This window comes from Saccopteryx bilineata, chromosome 7 (assembly GCF_036850765.1).
Source record: "Saccopteryx bilineata isolate mSacBil1 chromosome 7, mSacBil1_pri_phased_curated, whole genome shotgun sequence".
In the NCBI taxonomy this organism is placed as follows: domain Eukaryota; kingdom Metazoa; phylum Chordata; class Mammalia; order Chiroptera; family Emballonuridae; genus Saccopteryx; species Saccopteryx bilineata.
The window spans coordinates 98,799,260-98,820,086 of record NC_089496.1 but is presented as its reverse complement, the minus strand read 5'-3'; the positions used below and the strand labels follow the sequence as shown (position 1 = coordinate 98,820,086).

The 20,827-nt window shown below is 41.3% G+C and overlaps 1 protein-coding gene across 3 annotated transcripts in view; it reads left to right on the top strand.

Annotated features, from left to right (window-relative positions):
• Positions 1-20,827, top strand: part of GPAM (glycerol-3-phosphate acyltransferase, mitochondrial) — a 60,463-nt gene that overhangs the window by 13,737 nt on the left and 25,899 nt on the right. Inside the window, exons 1-5 of one of the 3 annotated variants that reach the window (XM_066240552.1) lie at positions 11,822-11,992; positions 13,719-13,848; positions 14,960-15,082; positions 16,811-16,884; positions 19,370-19,483. In XM_066240552.1, coding sequence (XP_066096649.1) covers positions 13,747-13,848; positions 14,960-15,082; positions 16,811-16,884; positions 19,370-19,483 — 413 coding nt within the window. In that variant the 5' untranslated portion in view covers positions 11,822-11,992; positions 13,719-13,746. Of the gene's footprint in view, positions 1-11,821; positions 11,993-12,871; positions 12,982-13,718; positions 13,849-14,959; positions 15,083-16,810; positions 16,885-19,369; positions 19,484-20,827 lie in introns of those variants that run through there. The other 2 variants (XM_066240554.1, XM_066240553.1) reach the window with 2 other exon arrangements.

The window sequence follows — 20,827 nt, the reverse complement described above, 5'->3', positions numbered from 1 at the left end:
TACCTTAAACCTGTGCAGAATGCAATATCCAGAGAATGCTGGCGACACAGTGCACTGCAGAGCACTGGTTGTTTACCCTTGTGACCTCCTGCTTGTGGGCTGTGGCTTCCTGCCACAGCCCCATGTCATGGGAGAGTATCATACCACATACCGCTAGCCTGGAAAAAGAGCAACATTCAAACTCAAAGTATGGTTTCAACTGAATGCATATTGCTTTCCCAGCATCAAAAAGTCAAAATATTTTAAGTTGGACCATTGTAAATCTGGAACCATCTGTACAGTTATCAAAAGAAAATCACACAAATTTGTAACTAGAAAAGGAAAGCTTGTCGGTATTTGGAACTGAGGAAGCCTGTGGTTCTAAAATAATGCATTTATTGATTATGACCTGTGAAAGCAAGAAGGATCAATACCTGGATCAAATAAATAAAGGCTTCCTTTTCTAGGACTGGACGTTTTCCTAGGAACGCTTAGGATACCTGCAAACATTGCATAGTGCCCATCATGCGCCAGGCACTGTCCCAGTGCCTTAAGTATTTTAACTCTTAATCCTCACAACAACCCTATAAAGCAGATATTATTATTAGTCTTGTTTTACAGATGAGGAAAATGAGGCACAGAGAGATTAAAACCATAGATTAAGCTCACATGCACATAGTCCAAGACCCTTTAATAGTTCTGGGTAATATAGTTTATAAAGCTGTAATTAATGATTCAGAATAACTATCATTTTGGATGTGTCTGTGTGGCGGCCATGATTACAACATGGTGGCCTAGTTAATAACAGGATTCCTGTACATGCTGCCTCTGGTTTTGTAAATAGAAGCAGATTGCAGGTCACACTTAGAGGAGATGATTATGCTTAATTATAATTTGGCTGAGCCACTGTGGTTTATGGAATGGGGTTACTGACCAAGTGGAGAAGTTTATTATTATAACTATTACCACCATTATAAAATTCACACTCTATGTAATAAGACATATCATAGCCCTATAGAGTTTAACTAAACCTTATCTCTGGGAAGTTAAAATTCATTCATTCCAGGATTTGATCAATTGATGGGATGTTAGATATTATTCACCCTCTACCTAGATTATATTTATTTCATAGTTAATGACCAGGTGACCTAGAAATCTAGATAGACAATCCTCTAAAAATGTTATTTTGTAAATAGCCTAGAGAAAAGCCAACATTATGGATAGTAAGGTTTATTTAATCCCATCTTTACCTCTAGTGGTGACTAGGAATTCTACCATTCATGTATGTGTGTTAAATTTACATATGTGTTCCTGGGATAAATTAGGAACCCTGGATCAGAACAGAGAGCCTCTGGAAAAAGTAACAAATAATTATACAACAGGGACAGATGTTTTGCCATCTAAGCAGAAATGAATGTGCAACAGGAATAAGTCAAATATAAGTCACTCTGATTGACAGGTCAGGCTCCACGACCCACCCAATCAGCTGTATAACAAAGTAGGGTTACTTTGAGGGGAGTAGACCCTGTGACCCCAATGATGGAGAGCTTTTTATCCCATATCTTACTTTCATTCTGGAGGTCATCATTATAATAGATTTTAAATGCATGGAATAATATGATGACTGTCAGAAGATATTTGGTTAAAACCACAGTCAGTTGGGTTATACTTATTCAGGTTTTGCTTTATACCAGATAATTTAGACAAGTGCTAACTGGGTGGATAACACTCTTCACTTTGGAAACCTCTTCTTCGGAGAAATCTGTAAGTTATAGCCAAAGACAGTTATAAGGCGTATGTTTAGAACATCCAAGAAAATACATTTTCCAAAAGAAAATTTTAGCGCTCTGTGTCCTCAATAATGCTAACTATTTTTAAAAGTATTCTAAAAACTAGTCTTAACTGAACTTAGATTGAGTCTCCTCCCAATTAGACTATTAAATTGTAGCTTACTTGAAACTCATTAGGAAAAGGATAATCCAAATGCAAAGTAGGTTTGCTTTACTTTGTCCTTTTCATCAAATAACTTTTTGTTTTTTTAATTCTGAGGGAGGAAAAATAAACGTGAATCTGTCCCCAGCCATGGCTAGCTTTCCCTTCCAAGTATTTCCATACTCATTCCTTCAAACGCACTGGGCACGTGTGTGATTGCCTCCCAGCCCCTGCTCTGCCTTGTTCCCAATAGTGGCATTCAGTTCCACACTGGGCCACCGTCACCGCTGGAGAGCTGGGCCCCGAGTCTCCCTTGTTCCTTATGTTGCCCCCTTACTCTGGTCCAGAGAGTGTCCTGGGTGTCCTGTGGGTGGGGGATGGGTAATCTGCTTGTCCCTCTCTACCAAGCTTGCATACATGGCTCCCCCATGACCTACAGAGCCTAGGTAGATTGAAAGAAACCCAGGAGGGCATGGAGTTGTGAAAGCAAGAAGAGGCCCTGATCCTTCACACCAACAGCATGAACTTGCTCAACAAGCCGTCGGTACCCAATAATCTGGCATCAGTTTCCACAACAGTGGAAAGGCTCTGGATAACAGCAGGCATGCACTCTCTGGTTACACTCTGGTTCTGGTTAGGATCCCTCTTCCAGTAGACAGGAGGCTTCATTTCCAGCCAACATCTCAGCTCTGCAGAACATCTTGGACGATATCTTCCAAGAACCAACAGTGATTGTCAGGGACACGGTCTTACGCGATATTCAGGAACAAAAGTTTCTCCTAAAAGACCCATGCTGTCTGCAGAGATGCAGTTCTGGGTATGATAGAGACAGACTGTGGAGTGTCCTGCAGGGTGGTCCGGCCTGTTAGAAGGAACTAAACCTCTTCACTCCGTAGTGGGACTTTTGCTTTTTCCAGCCTCACCGGAAGGTTCATTGAGGTTGTCATGGGGGTTGTTCGGAAATGTTTAGCTATCTCGTTTGGAGCACATGATAGGATTATCCTTCTTCATCCACTTGCTTTAAATGGCACCTTAGCTGATGAAACAGGCATAGGAGTGATGTATAAATTAAGAGCCAGGGTGTGGCTCAGTGAATGCATGGTTCCCAGCCTCAGGAATTGTGGAAGCACGGGTCATGAGGGAGTTCTCCATCAGTGACCTTTATGAGCAGGGCCCCTAATAACTTCCACCAGAGATAAGAAATAAACTTTGTTGTCTTAAGACAATGAGACATTTGTTATTATTTGGTAACTTAGCTCATCATGACTGACTCAGAAACATTGGGACTTTAAGGGTTCTTATGAGTTCGAAAGATTTGGGGACAAGTTCTTTACCAGGATTCAAGCTCAAAGGCATAGGATCTCTCTTTTGTCCTCAGAGTCTCTGCAAAAAGAGGCTAACAACAATGACAGTAGCTCTTAGTAAATCTTACCATGTGGCAGGCATGTTGCTTATTGTTTTTTATACATTATTCCACTTTACTTCATAATAATGCAATAAGTAAGTGGATATTAGCAAATCCATTTTTAAAATGAGAGAATTAGGGCCCAGAGAGGTTAAATTACTTGCCCAGGGTCACACAGCCAGTATGTGAGAGAACCAAGGTTGGAACCCAGGGCATAGCCCTGATATATTCTGCTGAAAGGACTCAGGGTTATATCTACTGATATCCCGAGGAGTAACTCAGTTCTTAAGCCAACACCATCTGAGTACTTTATAGAACGGAGTTGAACAAAAACATGCTTTTTTGGACCTGGGATATGGTGGCCCAGTCCTAATTATCAGGCTAACATAAGCTGCCTGAAAAACTAATCAGTTGTGTGCCTCACTTTTCCCATGTGAGAAATGGGGTGAATGCCAGTTCCTAGCTCTTGGCGCTGTACAGAGGGTGGTGCCTTCCTTCCTGGTTTCCCCTCAGACCCACTCCCCATCCTTCCCTGCCCTACTTGCTGTTCTGTGGATGGGAGTGCCTAACCCATTTTTCAGGCTACCTTGTGGTTTGTTTTGGCAGGTGACTGGTTGGCAGGAAGAGGGAAAAGCCCGGGAGGGTGTCTTCTGTCTCAGGGACATCTCCAGCAGTGACAGTTCTGTCTCTCCAGCGCCTTCTAGGCAGCCCCCTCTCCCGGGTCCCAGCTGTCAGCTAGGCGCTCTGGCTCCTGGCTCTCTTAACAAGCTGACTTGTCACTCCAGCCCGACTGGAGGGTAGTGACCCCACTACTCCAGGGAGGCCGGTGATCTTCCAACCTGGCTCATCTCAGGGCTCCCTCACCATTCCCTTTCGTTCTTTCAGCTCTCACCAGACGTTCCTAAGGAGGTCTCAGAAATAAAATCTACTCCTGGCTGCCTGGCATGGGCTATGTTTTCTAGATTGTGGCAGGGACGATACAGAAGCTTGCTTAAGACGATGCCTATGAAGTACTTAGAACAGTGCATGGCACATAGTAAGTGCTCACTAAATGGTGGCTTATGAAATGGCTTACTTCACCTCAATCCTCTGCAGCCAATTGGTCTTAGGCAGGCCCCTGCCCACATCAGAGTTCCCAAGTCACTGCCCATTCCTCCTCAAGCCCACAGGCCTGAGCCTCTGTTTACACTCACCCATCTCTAATATTTACAGGGTAGAAGGCCTCTGAATTCCTCCACGGCATTTATGATACATGTCAGTTTATTGTTAATTTTCCAGACTTCTTACTCTAGCTTAAAAGCCCTCCTTTCTCTGGCCCCTCTGGCTTCCCTCTGGCTTCCCACCCTTCCCCCTGCCACTTGCTGCCTCCCCCACCTCAGCCCTCACCGTGAGCTTCTCTCTGCCAGCCTCTGTGCCCCCTCTGGACTTCTTCTATGGCAGGTGCATCTCACACCCCAGCCTCCACACACCTGCTTCTTTCTCCCTTAGTGAGCCCCTTCCCCCCACCACCTTCTCGAAGTCGGTCATCCTGTCTTATTCTCTGACAGATGAGGTTTGGATTGTCATTGTGCTTTTCATAATTTTTCGTAATTTCATATACTTGTCTATTACTTTCTCCCTACTGTCTCCCTCCCAGCGTGCCATAGGTCATTAGACTATTAATTCCCAAGTGCAGGATCTACGTGTGACATCTTCATCTATGTATTTTTAGTTCCAAAAAAGGTGCTCGGCACAAAACAGGCTATCAGTTCATAGTGCTCCATGAATCAGCCTCTAAGCTGCTCACGTCATGGGCCCTTAGAAGGTAGTCAGGCACCTGTTATAAAAGCAGAAACTCTGATATCTTGAAATACCACCCTGAAAACAAAAGGCAACTAGTTTGGGCAAAGCAAAAACTAAATTACTATATGCAGAACTTGTGGTGACATCACTTTTCTCATTCCCCATTATTGGTAATGTGTGTCTTCTCTCTCTCTCTCTTTTTTTAATCTTATTGATCTGGCTAGAGGTCTGTCAATGTTACTGATCTTTTCAGAGAACCAGCATTCAGTTTCAATAATTTTTTCTCTACTACTTTTCTATTTTATTGATTTCTGTCTTTTATTACTTTTTATTCTTGTTTTTGCTTACTTTGGGTTTTATTTGCTACTTTTTGAAGGTTAAAGCCGAGATCAGTGATTTGAGGCCTCTTCTGATATAGGTGTTTTACTTCTATAAATTTCTAAGTATTGCGTTAGCCCTCCCTCAACTTTTGATGCGTGTTTGTAATATTCAGTTTATACTACTTTCTCATTTCTTGTATTTCTTTTAACTTGTTATTCTAAATTATTTTCTTAGATTTTTAAAATTCATTTTTATAGAGAGGAGAGAGAGAGAGAGAGAGAGAGAGAACGAGAACAGGGGAGGAGCAGGAAGCAACAACTCCCATAAGTGCCTTGACCAGGCAAGCCCAGGGTGTTGAACCAGCGACATCAGTGCTCCAGGTCCACACTTTATCCCACTCCGCCACCACAGGCAAACCCATGTTATTTTTAGAAGTGTGCTTGTTGCCAAATATATGGATATTTTTCGGATACCCTTAAGTTATTGATTTCTAATTTCTATTGTGGTCAGGATATAAGTTTTATATGATTTGAATTCTTCGAAATCTACTGAGGCGTGTTTATAGCCCAGAATATGGTCTGTCTTGGGAAATGTTCTGTGCGCAGTTGAAAAGAAAGATACTCTCCTGTTGTTGGGCGCAGTGTTCCTATAGTGCACTGTACATTTATACTGTGTGGTATAGTGTTCTTAATGTCAATTAGGGAAAATTGGTTGACAAAATTGTGCCACTACTCTTGGACATCTTTACTGATTTTTGTCTACTTGCTCTGTCAGTTACTGAGAGAGGGGTATTGAAATTGCTGTTTATAATCATTATTGTTTTCTATTTCTCTTTGCAATTCTGCCAGTTTTAGATTCATTTATATGGAAGCTCTGTATTAGAGACATGAATGTTTAGAATTGGTTTTCCTTTTACAGATTGACTCCTTTATCATTATAAAAGGATCCCCTTTATTTCTTTTTTTTTTCTTTTCCAAGTGAGAAGAGGGGAGATAGACAGACTCTGCCTGTGCCCCGACCAGGATCCACCTGGCAACCCCCATTGAGGGCCGATGCTCTGCCCATCTTAGGCTATGCTCGTAAGTGAGCCATTTTTAGTGCCTTAGGTGGAGGATCCATGGAGCCATTCTCAGTGCCCAGGACCAACATGCTCAAATCAATCGAGCTGTGGCTGCAGAGGAAGAGAGAGAGAGAGAGAGAGAGAGAGAGAGAAAGAGAGAGAGAGAGAAAGATGAGGGGGGAGGAGTGAGAAGCAGATGGTCTCTTCTGTATGCCCTGACAGGGAATTGAACTGGGGACATCCACATACTGGGCCAATGCTCTACCTCTGAGCCAACTGGCCAGGGCCTGCGATAAAGTTTTTGTATTGAAATTTACTTTGTATGATATTCATATAACCACTTATATTTCTTTTTATTTGTTTGTTTGTTTTTATTTTTGTATTTTTCTGAAGGTGGAAACGGGGAGGCAGTCAGACAGACTCCTGCATGCGCCCCGGCACGCCCACCAGGGGGCGATGCTCTGCCCATCCGGGGCGTCACTCTGTTGAGACCAGCGCCTGGGGCAGAGGCCATGGAGCCATCCCCAGCGCCTGGGCCATCTTTGCTCCAATGGAGCCTTGGCTGCGGGAGGGGAAGAGAGAGACAGAGAGGAAGGAGAGGGGGAGGGGTGGAGAAGCAGATGGGCGCCTCTCCTGTGTGCTCTGGCCGGGAATCGAACCCGGGACTCCCGCACACCAGGCTGACGCTCTACCACTGAGCCAACCGGCCAGGGCTATATTTCTTTTAATTAACATTAGCATGGTACATTGGTTTTCAATCTTTGACTTTTATTCGCCTTTATATTTAAAGCAGTTTTTAAAATATGTAGGCAGCATAGAGTTGGTTCTTGCTTTTATTTTAATCTGCCTTTTAGTTGGGGTGATTGCTTATATGCTTGGATTTAAACCTACCATCTTGCTGTGTGTTTTCTATGTAACCCATATATTCTTTCTTTCCTTTATCCTTATTTACTCCCTTCTTTTAGATTCACGCAAGCCCTTTAAAAAATAATTCTGCTTTATTTTTTCTTTGCTGATGTATGACCTCTAGCTCTTTGTTTTGCTTTTATAGTAGCTGCTATAGGAGTTAGTGTGTACATCTTAACTTATCACAGTTTACCTTCAAGTACATTGGATCCTATTATGCTTAGTATAAGAATATTACAACAGAATATTTCCCCCTTTCTGGATGCTGTGCTGTTGTCATATACATTTTATTTCTACATATATATTATCAATTCCACAAAACACTGTTTTTATTTTTGCATCAAGCAGTTACCTTTTAAAAGATGTTTTTAAAGGAAGAAAAACTTTTCTTTGCATATGATTTCTTGAGATCTTAATTCTTTTGTGTAGAGCCAGATTTTTATTTGATTGTATTTTCTTTCTACTTAAAAGATTTTCTTTTAACATTTACTTTAGGAAGTGTCTGCTGATGGTGAATTCTTTCAGCTGTCATATGTCAGAATATGTCTTTATTTTGTCATTTTTGAAAAATGTATATTTGAAGGAAGAATTCTAGATTGAGTTTTTTTCCGGTACTTTAATACTGCTGCTTCACTGTATACTTATTTGCAACTTTCTAATGAGAAGTCTGATGTCATTCTCATCTTTGCTCCTTTGCACAGTAATGTCCATCCCCCCATGACTGCTTTTAAGATTTTCATTTTATCATTGGTTTTACAAAATGTAATTGTGATGTTTCTTGGTGTAGTTTTCTTCATGTTTCTATCGTATTTAGAGTTTGTTGAGTTTCTTGGATTTGTGAGTTTATAGTTTTTACTAAATTTGAAAAGCTTTCAGCCATTATTTCTAGAAATACTTTTTCCACCCTCCCTGAACTCTCATCACAGTCATATTTCTCCTTTACTGCAGGAACTCCAATTGCGTGTTTATTAAGCTCACTGATACTGTTTACTTTTACTTTTATTCTTTTCATCCCCTCTCTGTTTTATTTCGAATAGTTTCTATTGCAATATTTACAGGTTCTTTAGTGTTTTTATCAGTAGTGTTTAATCTGTTGTTAGTCCCCATAGTAGTGGGGTTTGTGTTTGTTAAAAACCTCAGGTGATGGCTTTATAATCTCTAGATGTTTGGTTTGGATCTTTTTAAAGATTTTCCACTTCTCTACTTAATATGCTCAGTTTTTCCTGTACTTTCTTGGACATATAGAATATAATTGTTTTTCAATGTTTTTGTTTACTAATTCTAGCACTTCAATCATTTCTGCATCTCTTTCAATTGATTTTTCTCCCCATTATGGGCCATTCTTTCCTGCTTCTCTTTTACATGCCTCATAATCTTTGATGGGATGTTAGGCGTTGTGAATTTTACCTTGTTGGGTGCTGGATATATTTGATTTCCTCTAAGTATTCTTGGGCTTTGTTTTGGGATGTTTTATTCTCGGAAAGGGTTTGATCCTTTTGGTACTGACTTTAAGATGTGTTAGGTAGGTTCAGAATAGCAAGACCTTCTGAGTCAGGAACTATGAGGTTTTCCAGTCTCGGTGCCAGGGTCAGGCTCTAGTCCTTGTCCTGTGTAATTACGCTGTACTTCTCCTCTGTTCTGTACTTTTTACTCTGGCTTGTTGGAACAGGAACAATTCCCTGCCTCCTGCAAGCTTTGGTGCTTTCCTCTCTCTATAGAGGCACTGCTTGCCCTGGCCTTGGGTACCTTCCTCACATTCCTCAGCTAATCAGCTGAAGACTGGAGCAAGACCTTCTGCAGGTCTCCAGAGCTCCCTCTTTCTCTGGCTAGTTCTTCTCTCTTGGGTCCTCTTCCCCAGCTTCATTTGCTCTGGCCTTCCTGGTCTCCTATTTCTATCCCCTCAACTCAGGGAGTCTGCCTAGTTCTTCTTGGATTCCCCCTCTTTGCATGCCATCCTGGCGACTCTCTCTCTAGACCAGGGGTCCCCAAACTTTTTACACAGGGGGCCAGTTCACTGTCCCTCAGACCGTTGGAAGGCCGGACTATTAAAAAAACTATGAACAAATTCCTATGCACACTGCACATATCTTATTTTAAAGTAAAAAAACAAAACGGAAACAAATACAATATTTAAAATAAAGAACAAGTAAATTTAAATCAACAAACTGACCAGTATTTCAATGGGAACTATGCTCCTCTCACTGACCACCAATGAAAGAGGTACCCTTCCAGAAGTGTGGCGGGGCCGGATAAATGGCCTCAGGGGGCCGCATGTGGCCCTCGGGCCGTAGTTTGGGGACCCCTGCTCTAGACGGTAAGCTGAACCAAGCATGATGCTCATCTCATTGGTTTCCTCCCCTAATGAATGAGTCTCCTGCACTGATGCCTGTTTTATTTATTTTGTCTGGTTTATTTTAGTTGTCTTAGCAGGAAAGAAAATTCAGTCCTTGTTACTCCATCTTGGCTGGCTGGACTGGGTTACTTGAAGTTATTGTGTTTATGTTGATAAGACAGATTGCCACCAAGGGTGTCCCTTGTTTCCAAAACAATTCTCATTAAGTAACCTGAAGATGTGCAATCCACATCTCCTGCAAGCAGAGTAAACCCTTGTGCAATGGGTGTTACAAAAGAGACCTACAAAGGAATGTCATGTAACAATCTAATTTTCCCCTCTGGTTTACCTTGTAATTCCTGTAATGTTTTCTCTGCTTCATTTCTCATTACTTTCTCTTTAGCAGAGACTCAAACCCTGAGGCTTTGCCTCACCCTCCCTTTTCTCTTTTCATTTTTTGGTCAGGTACCAGTAATCTGTACATAAAATTTAATGAAGTTTTGAGATTACAATTCATCTTATTCTAGTCAACATAGACCTTGAGTACTGAGGTATGTGCTTGGAGCTCAGGTGCACATGAATTGATAAAAACTGGGTCTTTAACTTCAAAAGGCATATAACCACAACCACTGTTTGGCCTTGTTTTAAAAAAGAGCTACACCTGCATTTTGGGATAAATGTGTAAACAGAAATAAAAAGTTCAACAGAAGGAATTCCTGTTTTTTTCTTGTTTCTCAGCTTCAACAAGTATTAATTGATTGTTTAATAGACTAGTACTGTGCTGCGACCTAAGAGCCTGAGGCAAGTCACCGACATTGATGATGGCTTCATTATCTTGTGGGAAAATGACACAATGGATAAAGACCCAAGGTGTGGTACCACGGTAAATCTGTGAGATTTTACAGGAGAGTAGGGTTATTGAGGGCAGGAGAGATTAAGGAAGGTTTGGAGACTTAGTTCAGGAAGGAGTGACATAATTCAGGGGAAAGTGGTGGAACGAGTACAGTTAGGAGTATGAGTGTCCCTGGCGTGGCTAGGGACAGTTGGAGAGGTTGAAGTAAGGGACTCCTGCTGGAGAAGGGTGGGGAAAGTGGTGGGTTCTCAGTGGATGGCTCATGTGCCAGGCTCAGGCATTTGGACTGTTAGGGATCTCTGGATGGTTTTTGATGGGTGGACATGAACAAAGATTTGTTTTGAGGAGAGGGTTGGGGTTAATGTGTGCACAGGAAATGAGGACTAGACTGGTGGCAAAGGTGTGTGGGCAGGGACTATTTCTTAATCATCTTTGTATTCCCACTTGCTAGTTCATACTTAATGCTTGCTGCTTTAGTGAATGTAAAAGGTTATCTTTTTCCAAGTTACTAATGTTCGGGATAACTACTGGCCTTGTCAACAGTACGACAAATATTGTGAAAGAACTCCTTTGTGCCCAGAGTTACTTTGAATGGCCGGAAGTAGACAAATTTGGGTACAGAGTCTTCCGAGCCTTATTTTTTTTTCTAAAAAACTGATTTGAGAGAGAGAGAGAGTGGAAGGGAGGGAGAGAGAAAGGGAGAAAGGCAAGGGGGAAGGAGAGGGGGTGAGAGAGAGAGAGAGATTTTGTTGTTCCACTCACTTATGCATTCACTGGTTGATTATGTGCCCTGACCGGGAATGCAATCCGCCACCTTGGCTTGTGGGAAGGACGCTTAGTCTAACCAACTGCTACCCGGCCAGGGCTCAAGCCTTGTTTCTTTTGTAATTCCTCATTTTCTTCAAGGAAAAGGCAGTCAGCCACTGTTACAGAAATTACACAACAGTGCCATTCCCCATTCCCACCTCCCCCATTACTAATAAACTCGACCGTCTTACAAATCTCGTGGCAAGGCAGACCCCACATGCACACGGAAACCCACGCCGTACACGCGCCTGGTGAAGATACAAACTCGCAGATGAACCGTTTACACAATGCAAACTCAGGCACACGCGCGCCCACGTGACTCAGGATAACCATTTGTGTGGGCACTCACACACCGCTTAGCCAGAGACCCACACGTGCGTGCACACATTCTACCCCGATCCACACGCGGTGCGCCAGGCCCCAAGCCGCCGGGAGCCGGCAGCTGCGTCATTCCCCGGCGCCGGTTGCGTCATCGGGCCGCGACATTGCAGCAAGCACTGGCGGAGACTTGGAAGTGCCGGCAGCTGCAGCCCCGAAGCCCGCGGAGCTGCGAGTGCGAGCCGCCGGGGCGGGAGCGGGCTGCGGGAGGTACTCCGGCCCGGAGCGCCGGGACAGGTGCGTGGTCACCCTCCGCGCTGCAGCCGGCGTGACTCCTGCAAGTTGTGTCCCCCGGCCCCTCCCGCGAGTTCCGGGGACCCCCTGAGAAGTGGGTTCCGCCCGGTGCCGGGGAGGGGGTCGGGATTGTGCTCTTCCGGGAGACCAGGTGGAGGCCGGGCTTCCTCTGTGTCCACAGTCCCCTGCGCCCCTGTATGGGACATGGGGGCGTTGGCTTTGGCATCGAGGCAGCGGGGGTGCTCTGAGAGCAGCTGGTGCTGGGGTATTCCGATGACGGACGACTACTGATTGATTGGACTGAGCGCTCGGTGTGTGTCAGACACTGTGCCAGGCGCTTTAGGGGTATTTTCCAGTCCTCCCAGCATCCGGGAGGTAAGAGCTATCATCCTGCACATTTTCCGGACGGAGAAACCAAGGCATAGAAGTTAACCAACTTGTCCAAAGTTTCATAAGACGGGGGTTGGGGGGATTTGAACTCGGGTGTGTTGGACTTCAGAGCTGCCTCCCTGCCTCCGTCCCTTTCAGAACCCCACGGTTGGCTCCCTTCAGCCCAGTCTGGCACCATCGGATTTTTTTTTTTTTTAAATTTCTCGACCTTGGATGAGCGGTAGGGAGGAGCGAAGCATGAACTTCCTATTGGCACAGGACTCTCTCTCTGGGGCCAGCGTGTTTTCATTTTCTTAGGGAGGCAACGGGCTCCCCCTGTTGTGGCTACAATTCTGCACCTGAAACCGAGAGCTGAGTTTTGTTCTGTAATACTGAACAGCTTTCATGCCACGTGCATTGCTTTACTGTTCTCCCCTCTTGCCTATTGCGTTAGATTGTTACTTATGTTAAATTGTTAAGGACGCGTGTAGTAATTATGCGGAGGATAAGCTACAGCAACAAACCCATGTGGAGACTGTGAAGAAATCAGAGAATGATCTCCAAGAAACACTGTTAACCTGGTATTGACATTTCAGGGTTTGAAAGGAATAATTTAAGGCCAGGTGAGATATAATAGTCTCAAAATAATTTGAAAGTTATGATAGAAAGTTTCTATGTTTCAGGTTAATATCTATTTTCTTAGCAGTTAGTTCACTGTTAGTAAACATTTTCCCTTAGGGTGGGAAAAGTCTTGTTGAAAAGGTTGAAAACTTAAAAGTCAGATATTTCAAATGGGGTGGTTTGTGTTTTAGAGCTTTGTGGATGTACTAAAATTGTCAATATTTTGTTTAAGTTATCACAAGAAAATTAAGAGCTGAATTTAGTTTAAGTAGGAACCTTTAGAGGTGCCCATTGCCTTTACCCTTTCCGCCTTATTGCACAGTATGTTGACCTAAAATTCCCAGCACGTAATTAAAAAAATTATCTTCTTGTATGTATACATGTAACGTTAATTAATTAAATAAACACATACTTCATCCTCTGAGGAACTATTCAATTATTAACACAGACAAAATAATCTGTTGTCCCGTACCTAGAATAAGATATTATTTAATCTTACAAATTCACAGCTATTTTGTTTAGGAAGTCTAAAGATACAAAGATTGGTTATTTTTAAATCAAGGCTTACTGAGTTCATATAAACAAAGTGCATTTTTATACTTTGAACTCGGTGGAAGTTGGTTAGTAGCCCATTTGATATTCTATTATGGAGCAAAATCATGTAGAAGTCAGAATTTTGAGTTCTGGTATTTACTCTCTGGATTTCTGATTAATTTAAGTGGTATATATTTTTTTCTAGCACATGATTAAGGAGTTACCTCTGTGACATGGATGAATCTGCACTGACCCTTGGCACGATAGATGTATCTTATCTGCCAAATTCATCAGAATATAATGTTGGCCAATGTAAGCATGCAAATGAGGAATGGGTAAGTGTAAGATTAAGATGTGGGTTAAAGTGGTCAGCCTAAAGATGTTCATTTCATTGTTGTTTATGAAGGTGGAAATGCTGGAGCCAACTTAATATCAATAACTGGAAAGAAAATATTGGGTAAGAAATTTAACTACAGATATTATGTTACAAAAGAAAAACAAAATACTTTTGCATAGAAAATAACCTACTAGGAGTTGTTTTGGTTGGTGTAATTATAAAGATAGTTTGAAAATGTTCCTGTTTCTATTTTTCATAATTATATTTAATTAAGTGTAAATTTTGTAATGGAAAAAAAGTTTATCTAAAAAGTTAAAAATAGAAAATAAATTTTAGTATGAACCCAATCTAAAGGGCATACATTATTTTGTATTGCTTTTCTTATTTCAATGTAACATGACATGTTTAAAATATTTATTGGACCCTAATGTGCTTTATATAAAAAATGATGAAGGACTTTTTTTTTTTTTTTTGAGAATGCTGTGTTAGTGGAATTTGAGCAACCAGTGAACTCAAAGTTAAAAGAAAAATGTTTAGAACAGAAGAGCAGAGTTTGACCCTAATTGTACGGTACAGCAATAATTTCAGTTTCAGCCTTTACACTCTCTTATTAGGATAAAGGAATGTTCTGTAAGTGTACCTTGTTTGTTATTTAAAGCAACATATTTTGAGTTATATTATAACCACATGCTTGCTATGTAAGGCCATGGTAGCTTTTTTTGTGGGTGTATGTGATTTAAGAGAGAGTAAATTACTTTTTCTTAAGGTAGGGATCCAGGAATCTGGTTTTATTCGTCCTGCTACTGTCAGAGGCTGTTTGACCTTTTCCAACTTTGTTTTAAACCTTGAATGCTGATTTGAGCGTACAGTAGTCTTTGCCAGCTATTACTATTCTTAGGTGCACAGCTTTTGCTCATGTTGCAAGTGTTGATCACGGAGGGAATACCCCGAATGACAATCCCTCTGAGAAACACATAATTATGCTACTACCCAAGGAAAAATATGTCCTAAGTTTCTCGTCTGTCTGAAATCTCTTAGTTTTAGCGATCATGTGGACAAGTATAATTTTCTTGCCATTTAGTGACCACTTTTTCCTTAATATTTATTAGGGTGAGTGTGGTTTCAGACCTACTGTCTTCAGATCTGCAACCTTAAAATGGAAAGAAAGCCTAATGAGCCGGAAAAGGCCATTTGTCGGAAGATGTTGTTATTCCTGTACTCCCCAGAGCTGGGTAAGAATGTTACAGCTTGTTGACCTTTAATAAACCCTTGAAATATGTGACATAGATTTCCAGTGTTGTGTGAATTTGGACTTCATTCATTTTTTAGAATTTAAAGCTATGCTTATCAACCAAATATTCCAAGTAAAGATGTTGATTGAGTTTTTCTTTCCATTCATGTATTCAGTAAATGTTGGTCGAGTAGTTGATAACTTGGCAAGAATTGAGTTGTTCAGTAGTTTTGGTATGACCTTAGGAGAAGAGTAGATCTTACTTTCAGCTAACTCTTTCAAAGAGCTGGTGGGAACCTTCATGTAGCTTCTAGATGTTCAACTTCAGCTCTGTGGCTTTGCTGTATACTCTTGCTAAGTTTCTGTTTTTAGGGGTGATGGGGGAAGGGTGTCTGTCGACTCCGGGATGGTGAAGAATGGTCACTAAAAGCGTAGGTGGTGACTTAAAAAGAAATGTGTACGGGCTTGTGTTTTGGTGGAAAAACACAAGCCACGCCCAGTCTTCCACATTACGGTGTCAGTGTGGATGCGTGAGAAGGGTTGATTGGATGAGAAGTATGCTTCTGATGGCTGCTTGCCAGAGGGATGAGTTAGCACAGGATAGTATAATCTAACGTGGCTGTGTCCTCACGCTGTAGAGTCACCTATTTAAAGTTATACCTGGATGTTAAGCTCTCTCTGAGATGGGTCAGTTATCAGGACATAGAAATTTTGCCATTCAAGGGCCTATCATTTATGGAGGTTGCTTATAACCTGTACAAATAGCTAACTGTGCTGTGTGAATTTTCTGCTCAGGGTTGGCTTGTAGGAAGTAGAATTTTGAGTCTTGAATAAAGGGATTTCTAGCCTGGGAGAGATTTGTGAGACCCAAGCCATTTATGTTAACTGTTCAGGTCTGCTGAAGAATGTTTTGATGTAAATACTGTCCCTTTCAAATAGTAAGTGCCTTGTTGTAAGAATTGGGTAGCATTGCTGAATCATGGAAATTTCTAGTCCAGAAGTAAGGCCAATTCAAGTAGTCCAATACGAATAAAGATTTAAATAGAAGGTCACGTGTCTTTTTTTAGATCTGGCATCTCATGCGGGGACTCTGCCTCACTATCTCCCCTCCTCTCACCTAGAAAAAGAAAAAAAAGAAATCTCTAGTATTTCTCTCAATGACTTAACTATTTGTAGCTTCAACTCTTTTGGGTTGGAGGGTGGGGAGTAGGGCAGGAGAGGGAGAGGCGCTGTTTCCTTTGCAAGATGTTAAGGGTTGAGACAGACAGAGAAGGACAATAGGGACAAACAGGAAGGGAGAGAGATGAGAAGCATCAGTTGTTTGTTGAGGCACCTTAGTTGTTCATTGATTGCTTTCTCATATGTGTCTTGGCGGGGGGGGGGGGGGCTATAGCAGAGCTGGAGACCCTGGGCTCAAGCTGTTGAGCCTTACTCAAATCAGATGAGCCCACTCTTAAGCTGGCGACCTCAGGGCCTCGAACCTGGGTCTTCTGCATCCCAGTCTGATGCTCTATCCACTGCACTACCGCCTGGTCAGGCTATGACCTTCTTTAAAGGCTAAAGGTACTTCTCAACAAAATGTAATTTTTCTTCATCACTTTAATTTTTGAAGCAATTTGTAACTTTATGATTGAATTTTGAAAGTTATCAAGTACTAGCCATGTGAGCCCTTCACAAGCAATCCAGTTGTATATTTATGTCTGTGTTTATTTTGTTTTGTTTTATGTAGGATAAATTTTTCAACCCCAGTATCCCGTCTCTGGGTTTACGGAATGTTATTTATATCAATGAAACTCACACAAGGTAAAAAGAAATTTCTTGTACTTCTACTATATCTCAGAAGAAAAACTATAATTATTACTGCGCTTTAAGATGAATCTCATTATATTTTTGAGAGTTAATAGACTATGAGCTTGTGATACAAGTGGCTTTATTTAAAATTAGGAAACAATATAGCCACTTGAGAGACCTATTATTAATACCATTGCTGTAATTATATAATAAATATTTTCTCTAAATTGTAGATATCACATAAAGCTTTCTCTTACTCATGTATTCATTTTGCATCTGAAATGTTCCAAATTGTGATAAAGATTTATCTGAGGAGAGGGGTAGGTTTGAATGTCTTATGATCTATTATGACTATTTTAGACTAAAAAAAAACGTATAGGTAATCTAGAGTTTTAGAAGATATTTTCCTCTATTGAACAAAACGTTCTTTGATTTATTATTAGCTTAAGCCTTTTCTTAGAATTCTTACTTCCAAATTCTAGGCAAATGGGGATAGTCTATTAGGCACCAGAGTGAGAGAAAAGAGGCTTTGTTTTATGTTAATCTAGGTTAGGCTACGAGGAAGGAGGGTAGGAGGGTTGTGTGAATGTCTTTGAGTCATGAGGGAAGGGCAGCCCAAAATGCTACCAGCTCTTACAATTCTAAGTGAAATGCCTAGAGTAGGGAAGCGCTAAGCTTAGGGGAGAAGTAACTACTTGAATTTCTATGAAAAACTGATCCAGTAAGTCAAATACTGTATTTCCCCATGTATAACATGCTCCCGTGTATAAAAGATGCACCTTAATTTTGGGGCCCAAAATTTGAAAAAAAACAATGTATTACATAAAGTCTTGAACTCAAGTTTTATTCATCATGAAATTCATACAGCTCCTCATCTGTGCAAAAGAGCGGGAAATGCAAGTAAAAATATCTACAAGCTGTATAAGACGCACCCAGTTTTGAGACCCTGAATTTTTTGAAAAAGGATACATTTTTATACATGGGGAAATATGGTAAATTTTAAGTCTTCCTGAATTACTGCTCATATTTTGATGCTGAGGTCATAAACTAGCATGACAATATCTGCACATGTATTAGCTAAGATATTTGTTTAAATAGAGCTGAAATCAAGGGATGTATTTTTCTCTGTTCCCATACTACTATTTCCTTTTCCTCTCTCCCTCCTTCCTTTCTTCCTCCACCTCTCTTAAGTTTAAAGGTGAGAGGAGAGATTCTGGTTTATTGATTTTTTTCCTTTTTCCTTGGTTGACATAATTAAGATCTTAGATAGAGAGAGATCTCATAGGGTCTCTTTATGTAAGTGCACATTTGATGTCTAAAGCCGAGGGGCCCGTTTGTTTCCCTCGATTGCTGGCAGGGCAGAGAAAAACGCTGTATTGGCAAGACAGAAGGAAACTATTCAATGTGCTAAGCTGCCTGTGCAGTTGAGTTGGCTATTTAGCTCTTCTGCGTGTTACATGAAACAAAGCCTAAACATTTTTATATATACACACACACACACACACACACACATACTTGTGCACGCGTACACAGCTTTCAGTCCATTGCAAAGGGATTTCCTAGGGTGTTTGGTCTTTGTACATTCCAGTAGTAACTATGAAAGTTTTCACTGAAGAAAGATTTTAGAATTAAACACTTAACATACTGGGTCAGGTTTTCAGAGAATTGAAACAAAGGAATGGAGGAAGAAAGAAAAAGGATGTTGGGAAGGAGAGATGGAGGAGATGTGATTCATAAACAGTTCCCTTTCAGATAACTCTCCCTCCTCTCGCTCGAGGGCTTTTTCGTTCTTTTCAGAATCGATGAATTTGTAATTGAAATCTTCTGTTTACATAACTGTTGTGGAAGCATTATATAATCACGAATGGCATCAAATCATTGCATAATGAAAGTTGGTAGCATTTTTATTCCCAGATGCCTGTCCCCAACCCCTTCATCCAAATCATACATAGTCACTGATAGGAATCTGTCCTATCTTTTAGGTATGTTGAGAATGTGTGTGTGTGTGTGTGTGTGTGTGTGTGTAAAGAGTAAAAACTTCTGGCTTTGTGAGCCTAGAACACAACCTTAGAGGAATTACTATAACAAAAAAATAATTAGTTCTGGATGGTAGGAAAGACTTCCAGATTATCTGTTAAAGCCCATAGCTATAGCTATAAGCTGTATAACATATAGATCTCATTCAACATATTTGCTTCATTTTATGGTCTTAATAAAATAAGATATTTTCTTTTGTTTTTGTGTTTGGGTTATTATTTGGCAAAGTAACACTATTTGGGCATTAACACACACATTCCAAGTTTGGATTTTAGCTAAGACTACATGAAAGAATTTGGGAATGACATTATCTGAAATTCGTTCTAGAATTTGCTATAGAACTCTTGTCTCAGGAGTAGGGGAGATGAGGCCTTGTTTTCACAGGAGAGAAGCCACTGTATAATCGAAGCAACTTGTTTTACATAGAGTACTTCTTTGCTAACTGATTTTCCTGTTGCAGGCACCGAGGATGGCTGGCAAGGCGTCTTTCTTACGTGCTTTTTGTTCAAGAACGAGACGTTCATAAAGGCATGTTTGCCACCAACGTGACAGAAAATGTACTGAACAGCAGTCGGTAAGGGTGGGGCCACTGTTGTAAAGAGGAGAGGCGGGGAAGGGTGCTAGGAGTGGGAGCCAGAAGTAGTCTCCTTTATTGACCTTCAGTGTCCCTGGGACTCTGTCTCCAAGGCGTTTGCATTTCTAAGTTAAATGGTAAGCTCCAAATGGAAACCAAGAGAAGGCTGAACAGATGGTTTTGGTGAGCAGTGCCCTGTGGGAATAAGCCTCCTTTTATGGGTTAACAAATGAATAGGTTTCTAATGCGTGAAAGGCAAGTTGGAGTCAGACATGTACATATTTCCAGAGTTCTGTTTTCTACAATACGAATGTTTAAGACATTACATTTTCTGTTGTGTAGCCAAAAGAGAAGCAAGTTTGATATTTCTAACAGTTACTGAGTACCTACAGTCATTGTTAGAAGTTTGAATAGAATAAGGTATTGTCCTTGCTCTTTGGGGAGCTTGCTCACAAATGGAAGAGACTGGCTTCAACTCCCATGGAGTGGGGAAATGAGTCATTCTGAAGGTTAGGCATTAGAAGGGGAGATGGGGAAGGTTGGCCTCTGTTTCACCTCATTGGTGTGGCCCATATTCGACATCTACCTCGATTTGGGTAGCTGGAGATGGGTGGGTTGAAATATGCTTAGTAATGCAGGCCTCTATGGTGTGGTTGTTAAGATCTGAACAGTGATGGCTCATAACAGGTACACAAATACTTACTGAATGAATGAATGAATGGATGAGTAGTTGATAATGGAGATGTGTAATAATCATGTCAATCACTTGTGAAAACATTCTTTGTTGCGACACTTTAGTTGTTCATTGATTGCTTTCTCATATGTGCCTTGACCATGGGCCTTCAGCAGATCAAGTAATCCCCTGCTCAAGCCAGAGAGCTTGGGCTCAAGCTGGCGACCTCGGGGTCTCGAACCTGGGTCCTCCGCATCCCAGTCCAACGCTCCATCCACTGCGCCACCGCCTGGTCGTGAAAACATTCTTGACCAGATTGAAATCAATACTGTTTAAAGAATGGACTTAGGGGTACATCAGTGTCCTGTGGGGCTGGTCTTCTTGTGTTAATGAATTGAGCTGTGTGGAGTTTTACTGTACAGTAGTCTAACCTCAGTAGCAACAGTGGGAGGAAACATAATTATTTGAAACTCCCTTGGATTATTATATATTCTGTTTTCTAGGTAAAACCCTTCAAGTATGTTTTATTTTATCCAGACATTTTGACTAGTAACTAGAATATTAGAAGTAACTTAAGGAGGTTTAACATCATGCATTCTTCTCTACTTCATGTGGAAGGTTTATTAAAATGGATAGAATATTCCCTTTTACCTCACCACTTATTGTTCTGT